The sequence below is a fragment of the Athene cunicularia genome (assembly GCF_003259725.1).
Source record: "Athene cunicularia isolate RWA chromosome 1 unlocalized genomic scaffold, athCun1 chr1_part1, whole genome shotgun sequence".
NCBI lineage: Eukaryota > Metazoa > Chordata > Aves > Strigiformes > Strigidae > Athene > Athene cunicularia.
Window position 1 is genome coordinate 80133512 of NW_020799091.1, and position 18136 is coordinate 80151647.

The window sequence follows — 18136 nt, forward strand, 5'->3', positions numbered from 1 at the left end:
TTTTTCCGTTGTTTCTCAACAGGGCAAAGAGGCGAAAGAAAATAAGATAAACCAACCCTTGTGGGTAAAACAAAAGCAGTTTTAGTATAAGCAAAGGTCCACACGCAGAAGCAAAAGCAAACAGATTTATTCTCTCCTTCTCATGAAGAGGTGATGTCGGCCCTTCTCAGGAGCAGGGCTCCGCTACGTGTAGTGGTTGCCTCAGAGGACCAAGGGTGACCCCAGCCCCTTCCTCCTTTCTCCCAGCTTTATACTGAGCAGATGTCATATGGTCTGGAATATCCCTTTGGTCAGTTGGGGTCAGCTGACCTGGCTGTGTCCCCTCCCAAGATCTTGCCCACCCCGTCCCACTGGGGGGGAAATGTCGGAGAGAGCCTTGGTGCTGTGCAAGCACTGCTCAGCAGTAGCCACAACACCAGGGTGCTATCAACACCCTGCCAGCTCCCAGCATAAAACACAGCCCCATGAGGGATGCTGTAGGGGAAAACTAATTCCGGCTCAGCCAGACCCAGTACATCTATTTTTTACTGAGTTTACTGAGTTCTTATACTATTCCAAATCTACCAGCAGAAGACAAGTAAAAGACGTTATACAACTGAGTAGATACATGGAGGGAGATATAAGTTTTGTTGCAAGACATGGTTGTCTTGCATGTACCTACTTAGTGTACATCTGAACATCTGTACATCTGTACGTCTGTTGTGTGGTAACGTATTTCCTAACATAGTTAAACATGTTTTCCTAACATAGGTGTGTTTACTAGGTTCTGCTGGAACTCAGGAGTTGAAAGCTGAGGTACTCACATATGGCAGCTTTTGCAAGACAGCACCATGAGATTAAAAAATCATTGACAAAGAACATGGGAAAATGCCAAGGCACTCAATGCCTCCTTCACCTTAGTCTTTACTGATAAGATTGGTCTTCAGGAATCCCATGTCCGTAAAGTCTGTTGATCAAGGAAAACTCAGAGGAAAACAATCAGACTACAGAGCATTTAAGCAAACTGGACACAGACAAGTCCATGGGAACATACAAGAAACATGCAAAGTGCTGAGGGAACTGGCTGACGGCATTGTGAAGCCACTCAATTATCTTTGAAAGGTCACCGTGACTGGAAGAGTTTCCTCATAACAGGAAAATAAAGTCACTTTTATGCTCAAGAATGATTAGGAGGAGGATCCAGGAACTAAAGGCTGGATAGTCTTACCTCGAAGCCTGGAGCAAATTCTCCCTGAAGCCATTTGCAGATATGAAGGACAGGAATATGACTAGGAGTAGTAAGCATAGATTTCTTGAGGGGAAGGAATTCCTGACCACACTAATAACCTTCTACAATTACTTGACTGGTTTCATGGATGAGGGGAGAGCAGTGAATGCTGTTTATCTCAACTGTAGCAAGGCTTTTGGCACTGTCTCTCGCAACATCCTCATAGACAAACTGTTGGAACAGACTAGTTAAATGGACAGTGACATACATGGAAAACTGGCTGAATTGCCGTGCTCAGAGGGTTGTGATCAGCAGCGCGAAGTGACTGGCCAGGTGGAGGCCTGTCACTATTGTGTACTGCAGGGGTCAATACTGGGCCAATATTTCTTAACATCTTCATTAATTGTCTGGATGAGGGGACAGAGTGTACCTTTGTACTGGTTTTGGCTGGGATACAATTAATTTTCTCAATAAGTTTGCAGGAGATACAAGACTGAGAGGAATAATTGATGCCTTACAGGGTTATGCTGCCATTCAGAGCATCTTGGATAGGCTGCAGAAATGGGCCAAAAGGAGCCTCACAGTGTTCAGCCAAGGCAAATGCAGTCCTGCACCTGGGAAGGAACAATCTGGGATATGACCAGCTGGAATGCAGCTTTGCAGAAAAGGCTATGGGGGTCCTGGTGGACACCAAGTTGAACATGAGCTTGCAATATGCCCTTGCAGCAAAGGCCAGTAGCCTCCTGGGCCGCATTAGGCAGAGCGTTGACAGCAGGTTGAGGGACGGGATCCTTCACTCTGCTCAGCACTGGTGGGAAACATCTGGAGTGCTGGGTCCAGCTCTGGGCTTTCCAGTACAAAAGAGACATGGACTTGCTTGTATGGGCCCAGCAAAGGGTCACAAAGATGATTAAAAGACCGGAGGATCTATCATACATGAAGAGGCTGAGATTGCTGGGGCCACTCAGCCTGGAGAAGAGGAAGTTCAGGGGGATCTTACCCATGTTCATAAATATCTGATGGAGGTTAAGTAAAGAAGAAGGATCCAGATTCTTCTTGGTGCCCAGTTACAGGACAAGAGACAGTGGGCACAAACAAACTCAGAACATTCCACTTAAACATAAGAAAATCTTTTACTGTGAGGGTAACTGAACACTGTCACGCATTGCCCAAAAAAGCTATGGAGTCTCCATCCCTGGAGATACTCAAAATCTGACAGGGCATGGTCCTGAACAACCTGCTTTAGCTGATCCTACTCTGGGACTACATGGACTAGGGGGACTGGGTGATCTCCAGAAGTTCCTTCCAGCTTCAATGATTCAGTAATTCTGTTGCTTACACATAGAATAATATGTTGGTCAAGCTGTCCAGCTAGTAGAAATATCATCAGATAAACAGGAAAATAAGATTCTATGGAGGGAGAATAACAGACTATTTGACCTGTTTTAGCTTGGTGTTGAAAGTGAAAACATATTCACAATGCAAAAAGGAAGTGTTTGTTTGTTGTTTTGTTTTTTTTTTTTAAAAAGCAATTGTTGCAACACTGCATCAGAACTTAACAGCCTCAAAAGATATTACTGTTGTGCTTTTTCTTCCCCAAACCAACATGCTTGTTTCCTTGAATGTGAGTGGTCTAGCGCTCAGGAAGATGATAGTATGCTGGATTTCACTGGCACATTATCTTTCCATGTTTCAAAAAAGAAAATAATAATGTTTCAATCTTTTGTAAAGTTAATTCAGATCTAAATTTGAAACCAACTGTAGTTATTTATATTCTGTACACTGACTTTTTTTTTTTTTTATTATTATAAGGAAAATGATGTCATTAAAATAATAATGAGAAAAGAAGGAAGAAAGTACTGGATACTCAATGCTTGTATCAACTTTTCTGTTACTGAAATTCAGTCATTTAGCATTAATCTTTTTTGATTCAGTTGAGAACCCCTGTTTATTTCATCATGCCTGAAAAAAATAGGAGGCTAATAGACAACTAATTGAATATTAAGTCCCCATTCATTCTGCTACACGTCAGTGACTGCTGAATAACAGGAAAGGAGGTGGGAGGGAAGAGATTACAAATAGCTATTTAACAAAAGCTCTGTCAGGCTAGAACAGATATTGCTAAATATTTGTTTATGGCAAGGCAGACATCTCCAGATCAGATACATGAAGAGATACTTCTCTTTTTTCGGTGGATTGGAGTCAGTGTGAAAAGTAGTCTTTGCTGGGAATTTCAGCAGCAAGCCTTTGCATACAGAGTAGAATAGGTGTGGAAACATAATTTTAAAATTTTAAGCTAAGAAGGAAGTGAGAGAGGAGTGGTTGCAATGTTGAAACATTCTGCACTGGCACTATGGATAAAGAAAAATCTATTACACTTATGCACTCACTAACTCATAAATTAAATGCAAAGATGTAGCTCAGTGTATTTATGTAACAACTTCCAATGAAAATAGGTGAATTAAATTAGTGTTGATTTTTTTTTTTTTTTTTTTTTTTTTTTTTTTTTTTTTTAATAGATATTTACATGATCTGTTTGGGAAAACTCACTTTCTACTTGTTTTCAGCCACATCTGTACCAGATTGTATGGAGGCTGAGGGATCTGTCCTTTTGTTTCTATGTATATTGCAACATTTTTATTGCATTCCACAGGTCCTCCAGTAAACGTTACTTGCAATATTTTTATCAACAGTTTTGGATCAGTCACAGAAACCACAATGGTAAGTGCTATGATGCTATTGGCAAGAGAACAACAATACTTAATATATGTCATGAACAAAACCTGTCAATATTTCTATTTATTGTTCAACTTGCAGGTCCTCCTGTAAATGTTACCTGCAACATATTTATCAACAGCTTTGGTTCAATAGCAGAAACTACAATGGTGAGTGGGACTGGTCATTGAAGCCATCTTGTGAAGGAGTGGGATGTGATGTTGAATAGAGATGCTCAGGGCGTGGGGACACTTACTAAGTTATTAAGCTACTAAAAGTCTACCAGCTGAATTAAAATAAAATAAATAAAATAATAATATGAAGATATATATAAATTATTAAACTCAAGTACCCAAGTCTAAAGGTACATATGTAGTGACAGCACCATAGTCTGTAGTGACTGTGATGACAGCAAATATAGGTGTGTGCAAACCATCTTTCTCAGGTTTTATTAGCAATGAAGAGGCAGAGGAGTGGCTGGAGCTCAGCTGTGGGGCTCCCCGCCAAGTACTCCATATTTTGAGTGGGTCTTACAACACATGCTGAATTATCTGCTGCTGCAGACTGTACTGACAGAGCTACCAGAACAGTCTTTAACTTATCTCTGTGAATTGCAGCCACATCAGTAACTGAAGTAAATGCATAACTTGAGTCAAATAAGTAAAACATATAGTTATAGAAGACTTAGGTATTCTGAGGGTTAAATTGGTACTGGGAGATGATGGGATCCCAGCTGACTGAAATGTTTATTTTGACTGAATTCAGTGAAGGCTATCAGTCAATAAAGCAAGGTCAAAAAGAAAATGTCAGTTCCAATTTTGATAGATATAGATATAGATATAGATATATATAAATAAATAGTTCAATTGTTCATTTCAATATGGTATTTTTTTTAATTGCCAAATTTTATGTTTAACAAAGTCCAGGTAAAAAACATTTTCTTTTTTAGTCTAGAAATAAATTTTCTTTTTCTTTCAATATTTGCTAAGAAAAATGAAAAATATTTTTTCTCAGTCCATTTAAAAAGATGCTGATTTTAAAAATCTTTTTCAAACCATTAACAAAATGATGGGTTATTCAAGCATACATACAGACCTGACTACTGGAGTTAGTCCAGAGAGACATTTTTGATGGCTTGCTTATAATAATGTGATAAACCCATAATAATTATCAGGTGCTCATATGCAAGTGGGTTAAACCAATTCTAGAAAGGGTTTAGTGACAAATCCCAGTTTGACTTTGAACACTTCGAGTCATACTGCCACAAAATAAACCAAAAATGAGTACTCTCACCTTCATTGAAAGTTTGCAAGAGTTATTTTCATTGCCTCAGGACACTTTGGAAACAATTGGAATGTAGTTTCACATCCCCGTTTTCCAGGGATTCCTACACAGTGTCTGGGTATTTCTGTATCTGCTGAAGCCAGAGGCAATATAAGTGCTTAGCATCCTTTAGGACTGAGTTCTTGGTAAATAAAAATGAACTTACTACCCACAAATAGATTTAAGGCATACCAAAGAACTATTTTTTTTTTTTAATAAAATGGGTTAGATACCACCTTGCAATCCTTGCATTATGAAGGAAGAGCAGATATTTAACAAAACAATTATTTTAATATTCAAATACTTATTTAATTTTAACTGTAATTCATGCCATCGTTTTAGAAAGTGGTATCTAAGGAATGTAAGAACACAAAATCTTCTGCTTAGAAGTGTTTTTATTTTAAAACCCACCCTGTTATTTAATGTTTTCTAGAGATAAAGTGCCAGTTATTGCTAGGGCAGGTTGCTTTCTTAAATAATGTGGGAAAGACTCTTCTATAAATGACAAGCTATAAAGTATATATATTAATGCTTTAGAGTATGTATCTGTAATATTTTAAAAACTCCTTAAAATAAAACTGAAATCAAGTTAAAAATGACAAGGAAAATAATATCCTGATGTAACATAATGATCATCAGACTTAATTTTCATTAAAAAAAAAATCTTTTCCTTTGTTTAAAGGATTCTCAGAAGATAGCTATGAATGTAGCCTCTTTTACCAAGCCATGTTTGTTGATCCTAGCATGTAGAGGCATCAGCATAGCATTAACTAGCAAAAATCCTGCACGTCACTGGCTTTACAAGATGGCATTCAATGAAAATATTTGCACGACCTAATGCTGATTGCATTAATTAGACTCCTTCATTGCTTTGATTAAATCCCCTCATTGCATTTTACCTTTTATCAAATATGTTAATGTGCACCTTTCCAATGTTCATTAACACATTCTGCTGAAAACAGCCAAACATTCAAGTAGATGAAAACAAAGACTATTGGCTTTCTTAGTTTGCTTTGTTCATAATACCTGCCTAAAGTGTGGAAGAGATTTCTCTTAACATGCTGTTCAATGGTTTGATATTAATTTTATTAATGCTGACACTTCTTTAATGACTAGTGTGACTAAATAGATGTAATCATGTGTTAAAAATGTTGTCATCCCTTGTGATAAATAATGAGTTTTGTTTGACTTCTAGGATTCATTTTTCCGTATAAAATGCTCTTGATGGTTTTGACATAAAACTAAACGATTCATTTAAAACTCTGGATTGTAAATTCAATAGAGACACTCATTTCTCAGAGGACAGGAATGCTTGGTGAAACCATGTATATGTAGTGAAGAGACATTATCAGAATATAACTTGGGCAATCTAGAGCAGCTCATTGGAAATTGGGAGATGAAAACCTTCTCAGAGGAGCTGTCAGTAGGAGAAATGGACATGGTAAACATGATTACAGTCCCAGACCTACCAAATTCAGTAAGTGTCTCAATAAGTTAGCAGGAGTAGCTTCTGTTTTCTGATTGGGACAGGCACCAGGATGAAATTCATCTCTCTGTGAAAGGCCAGCACAACTCATGTCCAGCATATTCTTCTGAAAACTAAAACCTTTAATTCAGAAATAAAACAGGATCTTGTGCTGGTTTTGTCCAAATGGATGAATTCAATAGAGTCTTCATGAGTTTTGTTCCCAAAGATCTAGGGAAGCAAAATGCATATGTATTAGTTTTTCTGCATCTATGGGACAGTATCACAATTCTTTTTTTTTTTTTTCTTTTTCTCCAAAATAAATGTTTTTCTTCCATACTAGATTGATATATATTATACCAAAACAAAAATAGTACAAAAAAGGCCAGAGTCAAGATGGAATTGTCAGAAATTTTCCTCATTGATTCACTCGACTTCCATTTAAACCCTAACTTGAAAAGAAAGAGAAGACAAAAAAAAAAAAAAAAAAAAAACCACACCCAAAAAACAGCTATGCCAGTAAGGTCTGTATCTATTTTTGGAAACATTCACACGTGCAGTATTCAGCAGAAAATTCACTGTACTGCATGACTGCAGTTGAGTATCATAGATGAGTAATCTACATCAGGCTGGGCAGAGTCCCAAAGAACTCAGATGTTCAGTGTTGCTAATGACCAGGATTTTTTAGCTATCAGCTGTAGGAGAAGCTAAGAGCAGTTTGTACATTGATGAGTTAATTGTTAATTACAGAAATGACTAACTGTGAGGACATTATTATTGTCATTATGCCCTATAATCAATGACTGACACTATGCGGCAGGTTCTCTGTTGGAGTAAATGCATCAAACTCCAGTTGTGTTTTGAGTACTTATGTTAGCAGAAAAATTGATATTATTTTAAAAGCTTATTTTAAAGCTGTGGCTGTGTGTATGATACTATCTTCCCACTAGAAAAAACATAATTGCAGATAAGGTTGTTAGCTCCTGATTAATTCACATGTATAATGTTAACTGCATAAGGTACTCCCACTGAAGCCAATGGGGACACATCGCATGCTTAGGTATAACCAAGAGCTCTTCTGTCACATGGGCTTGAAATAGGTCATTAAACTACGACTTTTCAGTTAGCATTCATATTTAGGATTTAGAGAATAGTCTCTTTGGCAAGGCCCTCCCATGCATGGAAGGACAGCTAAGTCTGCTGATTGCCTCAGACATCCGACTCAACACCTGGACAATCAGTGCTGTTGTAGGGGAAGACGGGAGGAAGGTTAAGATCTAAGATGAGTGTCAATTCAAAGACAGAGAGTAGTACTGAAGAGGGAGTGGGACTCCCCTGCACCTCCCTGCCACAGCAGTGCCCAAGACCAAAGTGACCCAGAGATTTTCTGAAGCTCTAGGCAGTGAATCTGGTGGACATGGATTTGCTGAAAGACTACTTCTGTGTAGCGTCCTGTAACACAAACTAAGTATATCTGTGGATTAGGTCCCTAAAACTTCAGACAAATCTACTAAAACTGATCAGGTGAATATTCTTTTAGTATGTTAATATTACTCTGATTCTATGACTCGAGAACAGAGGAAAACTGTTTATCTGAGTTGTCTTGAGCTATTGCTGACATTAGTGTTGTAACTGAGATTGAATCTTCAGGTCCACACTCCTCATTCAGAGCAGTGGTGCTGTCAGAAAGAATCTGTGGAGCAGGTGTACTCATGGTCGTGTAGGAGTGCATTACTACAGTCCACCCACTTCTACCCTGAGGAACTTGCAAAATACACACTGTAGTATGCCTGAGATCCATGTTGTGATACTGTTCTCAGGAGATTTTTTCTTCAGAAGATTGTTATAATGTTAGCACAGGAAAAGTACATTCAAAATTCTGCACTTGATTAGGTCTGTGTATACACACATCCCTCTCAACTGCTTATACCACAACCATAGGAGAAAAAAAGTAATGATGGTTTTGTGATATGCATGTTATATTCTATTTTTATTTCTGACTAAAATATCTATACATATATATATATATATGCAAAGCCTATCAGACGTAAACAAAGGTTTCAGTGCTGGTTTGCTTCCAACAAAAAGCTTGGAGAAAGCATTTCTAAGTGTATCAGGGTGATAGCTCTGATGTGTTTATGAAGGTATATATTGAAAAAGGCAGTGTAATCCTATTTGCATTATTTATGCTTTTGGTATAATATATATCATCATATGCAAGCTCTCCTGTGAATTAGGATTTTTCAGACTGGTTTTTGTTGTCTAAATCATCAACTACTGAAGTTAATGAAAGTACATTTATTTTTAGATATTTCTGAACAATTTGCTGATTTGACTTATTTATGATTTCTATGTCATGGGGGGAAAAAAAATCCCTGTTTTCCATACACTTCATTCTGTATCTTATTTCAAAGAAAAATTAAAGGCAGTTGCACAACTAGTTGTAGCAATTTTATTCTATCAGTGGCTGCTGCCTTCTTTTCTGCAGAATGATAATCAAGTGCTTTCCTGCATTTATAACTAAAACTGTCCCATACAAACTCATAAGACTCTCTCAGTTTCTAAGATCAGGAAACAAGGGAAAGCATGCTTAGGGTTAGTATATCCTCACAAGATGTGAACACATTTTGTAAGCTCAGAACTGCAAGTAGCTATTTGATCTTTTAACTGTGTGAAACAACGCTAACATAAAAAGCACAGTGGCTTGTGAAAAACAGATACAGGCTTTAGTAAGTATCTTTAATAAATGTGCTGTTCTTGAGATGTCTCTCAGGTCTGTCTTGCTCCGATTAACAGACATTACTGTTTTGACTCACATCTACCCAACACCAAAATGAAATGGATAAATAAAGCAAGAAAATCACATCCCTAGTGAAATTGTAAAACATCGTCCCATTGGGTTAAAATACTGGATCAGTTTGGATGTCAGAAATACTCTGTCAGGGCATCAGCACAACTCATCACCAACCCACTGAATGAAGGGTGGGAAATGTGGAAGCTTGGAAAGGCTCATTCACAGAGTCTGCATATTGGGCAAACTGCTTTCTGCAGCTCTCATCAGAGTGAGAATATTTATTTACATTTCAAGGATGATAAATTCTTCAGATTATGCAGTTCAGTGGCCTAACTAAACCCAGGTCAGCTCATACATTTTCCAAGTCAAAAGCACAGTGCTGCCATTTTAATGTTCTGTGGCTACCATAAAGCAAATCCTAAACATGAGAGGTCCGTACAGCTGCTAGAATTATTTGATAACATATTTCTTCCGAGAATGCAATCGACATAAATTTTATTAAATATTTTCCTTTTAGAGGAAGAGTAGATGTATTTCTAAGAGTGTTCACAAGCAAGTTAAATGTGGTAATTTCAGGTAAATATGCCATAATAGTGGGTAAAGGTAGGGGAGGTGAAGTTCTTATTTGCTGTCTTTGGAAATTCAAGATAAAGATAATAAGCATTAACATCCTTCCATTCCCTCCAGAGAGTTTAGACCCTAAAAGCTCTTTTCACACTCTCCTTTAATAGCCAGTTCTTGACACAGCATTAATATTGCTTCTAAATGAACCTCTAAGTAATTGCTGCCTTTCCCATTTCTGACTAGCAGACCATTGTGCAGAAGAATGCAATTAGAACAATTTTAATGGGATGCAGTGAGGGAGGAGTGAATGAAGGAACATACAGAGAAAAGCATACGGTAGACAGAAAAAGGATACAAACAGTAAATAAGTGCTGGTTTAATTTCTTCTATACAGATCTGGCTTCACTGGAATTAGCAACCATTCATGAGTACATTAGATATAATTGATTTACATATTGGAAGCAATTTATTTAAATTAGTAGTTTTATATATTCTTTGTTGAGTTTGTATATATCTAGCTGCAATGCTTTTTTGACTTCCTAAGTACCTCTGAGTTACTCCATAGCATTTGAAAGAGGGTTATATTTAGTATTGGAGGTTGAAGTTAATATTTTTTTTATCACTGAAGTAATTTTGATTTGGAAAACATACCAGTTGTGTTTGTTCGGTTCAATACAGCATTTAGACTGCTTTATTTTCAAATGACAACTCTTATGTTCAAAGGATAACGTAAATGTTTGCTGTAATGCTGATAGAGCATAAAGAAAGCTAAAGTGGGCTTCCAGTTTGGGTAATTGGCTTAGTAACCTTTTTTACATGGCATTTCTGTAGGATTACAGAGTGAACATTTTTTTGAGACAGCAGTGGAACGACTCACGTCTGGCTTATAGTGAATATCCTGATGATTCCCTCGATTTGGATCCCTCTATGTTGGACTCTATTTGGAAGCCAGATTTATTCTTTGCCAATGAGAAGGGAGCAAACTTCCATGATGTCACAACAGACAACAAGTTGTTGAGGATTTCTAAAACTGGAAAAGTGCTGTACAGTATCAGGTAAACAATTTTTTTTTTTTCTCTTTGTCTTCTTTCCACTCACTCCCTGTTTTTCTGGATATAACTATGCTTATAGAAAATAATGTACATTTTTAATTTTTTGTTGTCCCATGTGTACAATTGAAATGACACTTAATCATACTAGGGTAGAATGAAAATTTGCATATATTCCTTTTCTAAGCTTTTACTTTTTGCAAAATAGTCTGCAAGCAGCACAGCAGTCCTTCTTAGTCTTGTTGGAAACTTGAGACTGTCTAAAACTGTAATGGTATGCCTCAGTAATTCCCATTAGTATTAGCTCAATCACTGCTCTTACAAAGAGAAGAAACCAACTCCTCAGTAGTTTGTGGGTTGCAATTTAAAAGTAAGGGGGTATTTTAAATGACTGCTCAACATCTTAAGTAAAAAAATGTTTGAAATGCAATAAATTTGACATGCAAGTCACTGGGTAATCGCATGTATCTATTCACATTTTAAAATAACTGGAATTACGGAAAATGTTTTTTAATACTAAGTGCATTGAAGTGTGTGTCATGTGACTGGATTTAGGCTGAATTAATAAAGACTGACAAAACATGATTTGATACGACCTGATGAAATGGTACATATGCAGAGAATCAGAATTGCATTGCACAGGCATAAAAAGCAGCAAATAATCTGCGGTGTTTATTTGACATTCAGTTTTCTGTGCATCACTAGTTGCTTAGCATAGGTATTTAAAGATGTAAAACACTGCATTATTGCTCTTATGTTTGTTTTTAAAAAGTTAATTTGTGTTTCATTTGTTCCTGGGAATGCTTGTCAGCTTATGCCTTTCTTGCATTGTGGAAAGTAAACATGATAGTATTTGGTTAACAGGTTGCTTAGTGAATTTATTCACCTGTAAGGCAGATTGGTTTAGAAGGTAGTTGTTTCTGACTAGGCATTCTGTTTGTGACCTGCATGTTCATTAAGGAATTATTATTGATCCAGGTTCAGGACAGCTGTGTTCTTTAGGATGTTTAAATAATTAAATAATAACATGGCACTTTCCTTCATTTACTTCATCCTTGTAGAAATTCCTTGATAAGATCCCAGTAAAGTTTGCATGGATTAAGCAGGGTAGAAAAGATATGTTTATGGAGCAAGGTTTCAAATTAGCATACCTGAACAGTTTGAAAAGAATAACAGGATACAAAGATGAAAGTAGGGCTAACAGAGTGATATCACTGTTACTATGCTGTCACTTACAAATATTTCTTGTTTCACCCTGGGAAATAAATTAATTAATCTGTTTGTTTGAATGGCATCAGACACCATCTTATTGAAAGCAACAGTGCAGTTGGGTGTTGTTCTAAATGCAAATGGATAATTTTCCTGACATTTGTCCATGCAGGATAAGTAATATTTTGAGCTGTTATATCACTTTTGTAAAATTCCCACGCCCAAATGCAAATTAATCTGAAGCAGAGTAAGTAGTATTCCAATTGAAGTACTAAGCAAAACTCATTGTTTCTCATTCGTATCACACAGCAGTAACAGAAGTTTGCCTGGTGCCTCTAACATGGTATATAATTTTTTAGTACTTTACAGTGAAGAAAACTTTCCCGAGTATAGATACTTGAAGTCAGAATTAATTAGAAAAGCTAGTCTTTATTCTTTAGATACCAGGCCAGATGAATCTCTGTATTGCCAGTTTTAGTTGTGCAAGAATGCTGCCATTTTCACTACTGCACCAAAAGCACTTTGCCTGACATCATGGTATTTCCAAATTTAATAAAATCAAGGTCAAGTTAATCTCACATAAACTGCTCTCTGAATAAAGTGAGGTTTGAACTGCTCCTAGTAATTCATGGGTAAGAAGCAAGGTGTGTGTACTATATGACAATGGTATTCCTCTTCCCTGTACACTGCACTGAAAACATGGAAATATGCTACACAGGAGGGACAACTGGCTTATGCTGTTAAACACTGTCAGAAGCCAATCCTGCCCTTCCTGAAAAGAATTTGGAAGGTCACCTAGAACTAGATATCAGACACAGGACACTTGGCATAAGATATGGGTGCTCAGATAAGACATGGAAACGGGGGTCTGGCTCATGTGTTACTTCCACTGCAGTGTTTAGTTCTGGGAATTATCTCACCCCATGGTAAGCATGAGGCTCTACCTCCTTCTCTCAGTGAGGGATAAGTCATCCAGCTTTTACTGATGATGGTAGGCAACAGGTAGATTTCCATCACAGTTTATCTTAGAATAATTAGTTATGATGCTTATGTCTGCAGACTCCTAGATCTGTATTTAATTCTCTGGAAGCTGTTATAGAAAATAGATCCAGACTTGTTGATGGTTGATGTACACACCTATGAATCATGTAAGCTTAGGAGTACAAACCTATTTTTAGATATTTGTTGCATGCTCAAATGACTACCTTGGTATTTGTTTTGATCCCAGATAGCATGCTAAACATACTGTATAGAACCTGAGGCTCTGTATCTGGATAGCTCATCTGAACCTTTGGGTACTGCAGGGTGAACTAGAACCTTGTGGAGGCTCAATATGTTATTGCCACTGGACACGTAACAACAGCTCTTAGAGGTGCATGTATTTTGAGAAGTCAGCAGTTAGAGCAAAGTTATATTCAGCAAACAACTACACTTTAGTCAAGATCAGTCTCAGTTGCACTCTTTGAGCTGTGAAACAGTTAAATAGCTATAACTTTTATTTTTAAACCCTCCGGAGAGAGCAGTCAACAAGAGGAGTTTGTTATAGCAGCGTTCAATAAAATTAGCTTAAGCTGTGAGTATTTTCTATGCTGAAAAAACAATGAGGGTTAAAAGCAGAACCTACATAATGTCATCCCTAGATGTCTGTGACTCATCTGCTCCCAAACCTTGAATGATCTCTGCATGGATTGGATTTTGTGGAGGGTTATGCACTTGGAAGGAGTTGCAGTGCTCTGTGATGATACCGAGAATCCTTTTCCTGGCACTCACATTCTGTATGACACCCGAATTTTTCATTGCATACACTGCTTCACTGATTTTATGTTCCAGGGGCAAGGATTGTACCTTCTCTGGCCCATTGTGGACACCTGGGACATCAGGAAAATGTTGAAAATAACCTCACAGGAAGCTTCACATTCTCTCCAAGCCACCCATTTGTGCTACCTGATTCCCACAGACTCATTTCAGCCTGCCAGCCAGCTCAGAATATTAGCATCTGCCAAAAAGCTTATTTTAGCAAAATGATAGAAACTGGAATGGTTTTATTTAAGGTTCAGGGATTTTTTTTTCTGCATTAATTGCCTCCCTCTCCCTTTAATATTTTCAGTGCGTCTCAGCCATATAAGCTTGATACAGAAGGTGATATAACTCAATGGTAATATTGATCCTTTTTTTTTTTTTTTTTTTTTTTTTTTAATCTGCTGCTCCAGAAAACACTCCCAATTGTCTGATAAGGTTGTAGAGCTGTGCTCTGAAATGTAATGCCAGGCGTTTAGCCAGAAAGAGCTACAAAGCAGATTACTTCATATTTTTAAAATATGCAAAGATTTTAGAAGGTGTTGCATAATTTGACAAGAGAGACGCTTGGAATTCTAGGGAGGATATTTGTGCAAATTCACAAACGACATTTCTCACCCCATTTTTGTTATTCTGTTCAAAGAATTTCCTCAAGTCTTTCAAACTAACTTTTTCTGTCTTTGTTTATTGTCACAGTGAAAGAAATGCTACAGTTATGTAGAAAAGTAGTTCTTCATGGTTTCAGCTCTTGACCTAGATTTAATTGTTAAATGTTATTATGGATGAAGGTAGAGTGTCTGCTAGAGAGCAGTACTGTGCTGTTAGGGCACCACAAAGCAGAGAAAATTCAAGCTATTAGATTTCTCGACAGTTGTGCAGCTGGAGGTGATTACTAGTCCCTCTATTCGGCAACAAGTAGCTGAGAGGATGAGTTGGCACATCCAGAAGCCCTCACCTGCTTATGCAACCAAAGAGAAGTATCTGTGAAAACAGCACATTTATTTGCAATTCTATCTCCTGTGCCAGCTACCTTACTCAGGAGTTTCCAAAATCAACTCTTTCTAGTGTGGTCATAGTGCTGAGTGACAGACCACTGAGTCGACTCCCCTCTGCATCAGCACTGTCCCCTACACCATTTTGGGTTATATTATGAGTTATGACAACCATATCCCTCATGTAAATCATCAGAAGTAATCTATAGCACTTTTATAATTCAGCTTTTCTGAGTGAAACTTCTGTGTTTTGTAGTCTCCTCTATAGTTGTATTCTTTGCCCTGTGGGAAAGAAATACAAAGCAGATAAAGGAAATACATAGGTAACACTCTTAGTAACACTGCAATAGATGATTCATAGGGCAAAAAGTCTGCTATCCTTCTGAACTCTTCTGTTTTGAAACAAGATCAGATCTTAGATTTTTGCGTGGCTACTACAGAACATGTTGCCATGTTACAGTAAAGTCGGGATTGGGTTTTCTAACAATTTTGGGGTACAGACCTTATCAGCTATATGGTAATGAATCTCCATTTACACCTGATGAGATCATTGCATGTAAATCATCCATGGCATGGCACAGTCTAGCCTAACAGAGTGGTAGGAAATGTCATGTTATGTTCTACAGCTCTGTGTGCATCCTGCTCTTCAATTTGATGGCTTCAATTTTATTTTACAATCTAATGTTGGGATTTAAGAGGATTTGGACTTTACCAGCAGAATTGTCTTTCCATGTGACAGGTTAGCAGAGGGGGGAGTAGAGAGACTGTTATGATTGACATGGCTGCTTACTATGTAGGTACCCCTTTCTCCAACTTCACACAATCATATTCATTGTCTTAACTCCTATCAGGATAATATATTGAGAACGTGGGGATTTTCCATTGGAAGTTAATCTCAATCAGCACAGGAATGTTTTCGTAGAAAACTATTTAGTTCTCCCACTGGCAATCTACACACAGTCCCATGCTCGCTGCCTTGACTTTCCAAAAACATAAAATGTCTTGACATATCTCAAAGTAAATTTTCCATATTTAAAACAAGCCAAAACCTTGAAGAATAATCAATGCAGAAATTCTAACTGAAATAGAGCACATAGGTAAATAAGTTTGGGGCTTGACAGGTATTATATATTGTAGGCGGAAGCCTTATAGACATTATATAAATAGTGCTAGAATCACTAAACTTTATTAAACTGAACAATGTTACTGGGACATGATGACTTCCCAAATTGTGGATGCACGCTATGTAAATCCAGATATTTTGAAAATTTGTCTTCCCATGGGCATTATTACAATAATAACAGTGATTTCAGAGGCTAAAAAGTTGCAGCCTTTTGTGGGACAAGCACCAGTTCTCATTATGACTGAACCAATGTCCTTGGATTATCATTAGCTGTCCACTTTTCACCTCTTCTTTTTCTTTCCTTCTTGCCCTACACCTGCCTCTCCTTTCATCCTCACTACCCTTCCTTTTGGGGTCTTGTAATTAAATGGCCTGAGCTTCTTCTCATCCTTTGGAATGGTTTCCTAACTCTCTGTTAACTGCACCCTCCCATCACCCACTCCTTTCTTTCTCATTCCCTCCCAATCTACAAATTCAGACTGAGGATCTAGCCCTGGGTTTCCAATACTTTTATTTTTCTGTTGTATCTAAAGTACTTGTTTTGCACAACAAAGAATAAAACCTAATAAATAAATAATAAAGCCTAATGCGGGTACTTTGTTATATAACTAGCACAGCTATTGTCAAAACCCCATTGACTGTCTTACTTCGGGAAAGAATAATTTACATTTTAATGACACAAAATTAGTTGCTCTTTCATTTCATGAAGAATTTAAAGCAAAGTATAAACATTATATCTGAATGAACATTATATCTGAATAGGTACTGCCTTACTTCTGCCTCTAATACCGTGCATGTCTCCAGCTGACACACAAGAGCACTGGAGGTGAGGTAAATCCAAACACAACAGAAGAACTTAGACTGAAGGACAATGCTGCGAGGAGGACAAATGGCTCTGAACTGGTGATAAGTAAGCTTAAAATGGAAGTTATAAAGTTTCCAGACATACAGACCATGAATCCCTAGAACAATATTTCAACAGAAATGGGACACACACACACACACACAGAGAGTAGATGTCATTAAATGAACCTTGACCAATATTGAAAGAGATTGGATGATGTTTCCATGTGTGATAGCAGATGACCAGATTTGATGTTCCAAGATGTCGCTTCTATAGCCCTATGTTCATGTGTCTCAACTAAAAAGGAAGACTTTGTTCTAACTGAAAAAGTGGGAAATGCTGCTGGAGACCAATTTGTACACATAAAGTTGCTCTTGGCTGACAGGATCAAAAATATTGGCAGGTGGTTACTTCTGGATGTCTATGCCAATGGGATAGTTGCATAGCCAAGACACACATCTGTGTACCTGCTTTCCTTATGGGTAATAGCCATGCCTGTCCTTGATTGCTAGTGACCAATCACTCCATTTACCCATTGAACTTGAATCGGAGCAGTTAAAGGTTAGGTGTAAAATGATGTAGGTGAGGGAGCCCTTTCTAAATGGTACAAAAAAACATGTTTTCCCGGAAGATGCTCCCAGGGATGAAGGCCTTTTGCCAATTATTTTGCAATATATGGCTTAGAACAAATATGTCATCATGCCAGGAGGAAAGCAAAACCATAAAAAACACACACACTGCAGGAAAATTAAGATAGAAAATGACACAGGAGAAAGGAGAGATGAAATACTGTTCTTCATGGCAAGGAAGCAGGTGGTTACAGAATTTAACTGTTACATGAAATCATACTTGAATTTAATTTCATACATTTGCTTGAGCAATAATTGGAAAATCATTTGCTGGCAGCTCGTGTGCTGGCATTGTGTATCTACAGACAATGATTGCATTACAATGAGAAGTGGGATGCCCGTAATGAGAAATCCACCACCCTGCTCCGTGCCAGCTCCTGTGTTGTTAAGCAGTACATGATGCAAAGCAAAGCACTGGAGGGAGT

General features: G+C 37.6%; 1 protein-coding gene across 5 annotated transcripts in view; it reads left to right on the top strand.

The window, feature by feature from the left end:
• The window catches only part of GLRA2 (glycine receptor alpha 2), a 131489-nt gene that overhangs the window by 19614 nt on the left and 93739 nt on the right, over positions 1 to 18136 (top strand). For 2 of the 5 annotated variants that reach the window (XM_026868249.1, XM_026868266.1), the window contains exons 3-4: positions 3861 to 3928; positions 10900 to 11123. In XM_026868249.1, the coding sequence (XP_026724050.1) occupies positions 3861 to 3928; positions 10900 to 11123 (292 nt within the window). Of the gene's footprint in view, positions 1 to 3860; positions 3929 to 4024; positions 4093 to 10899; positions 11124 to 18136 lie in introns of all 5 variants that reach the window. The other 3 variants (XM_026868258.1, XM_026868277.1, XM_026868284.1) reach the window with 2 other exon arrangements.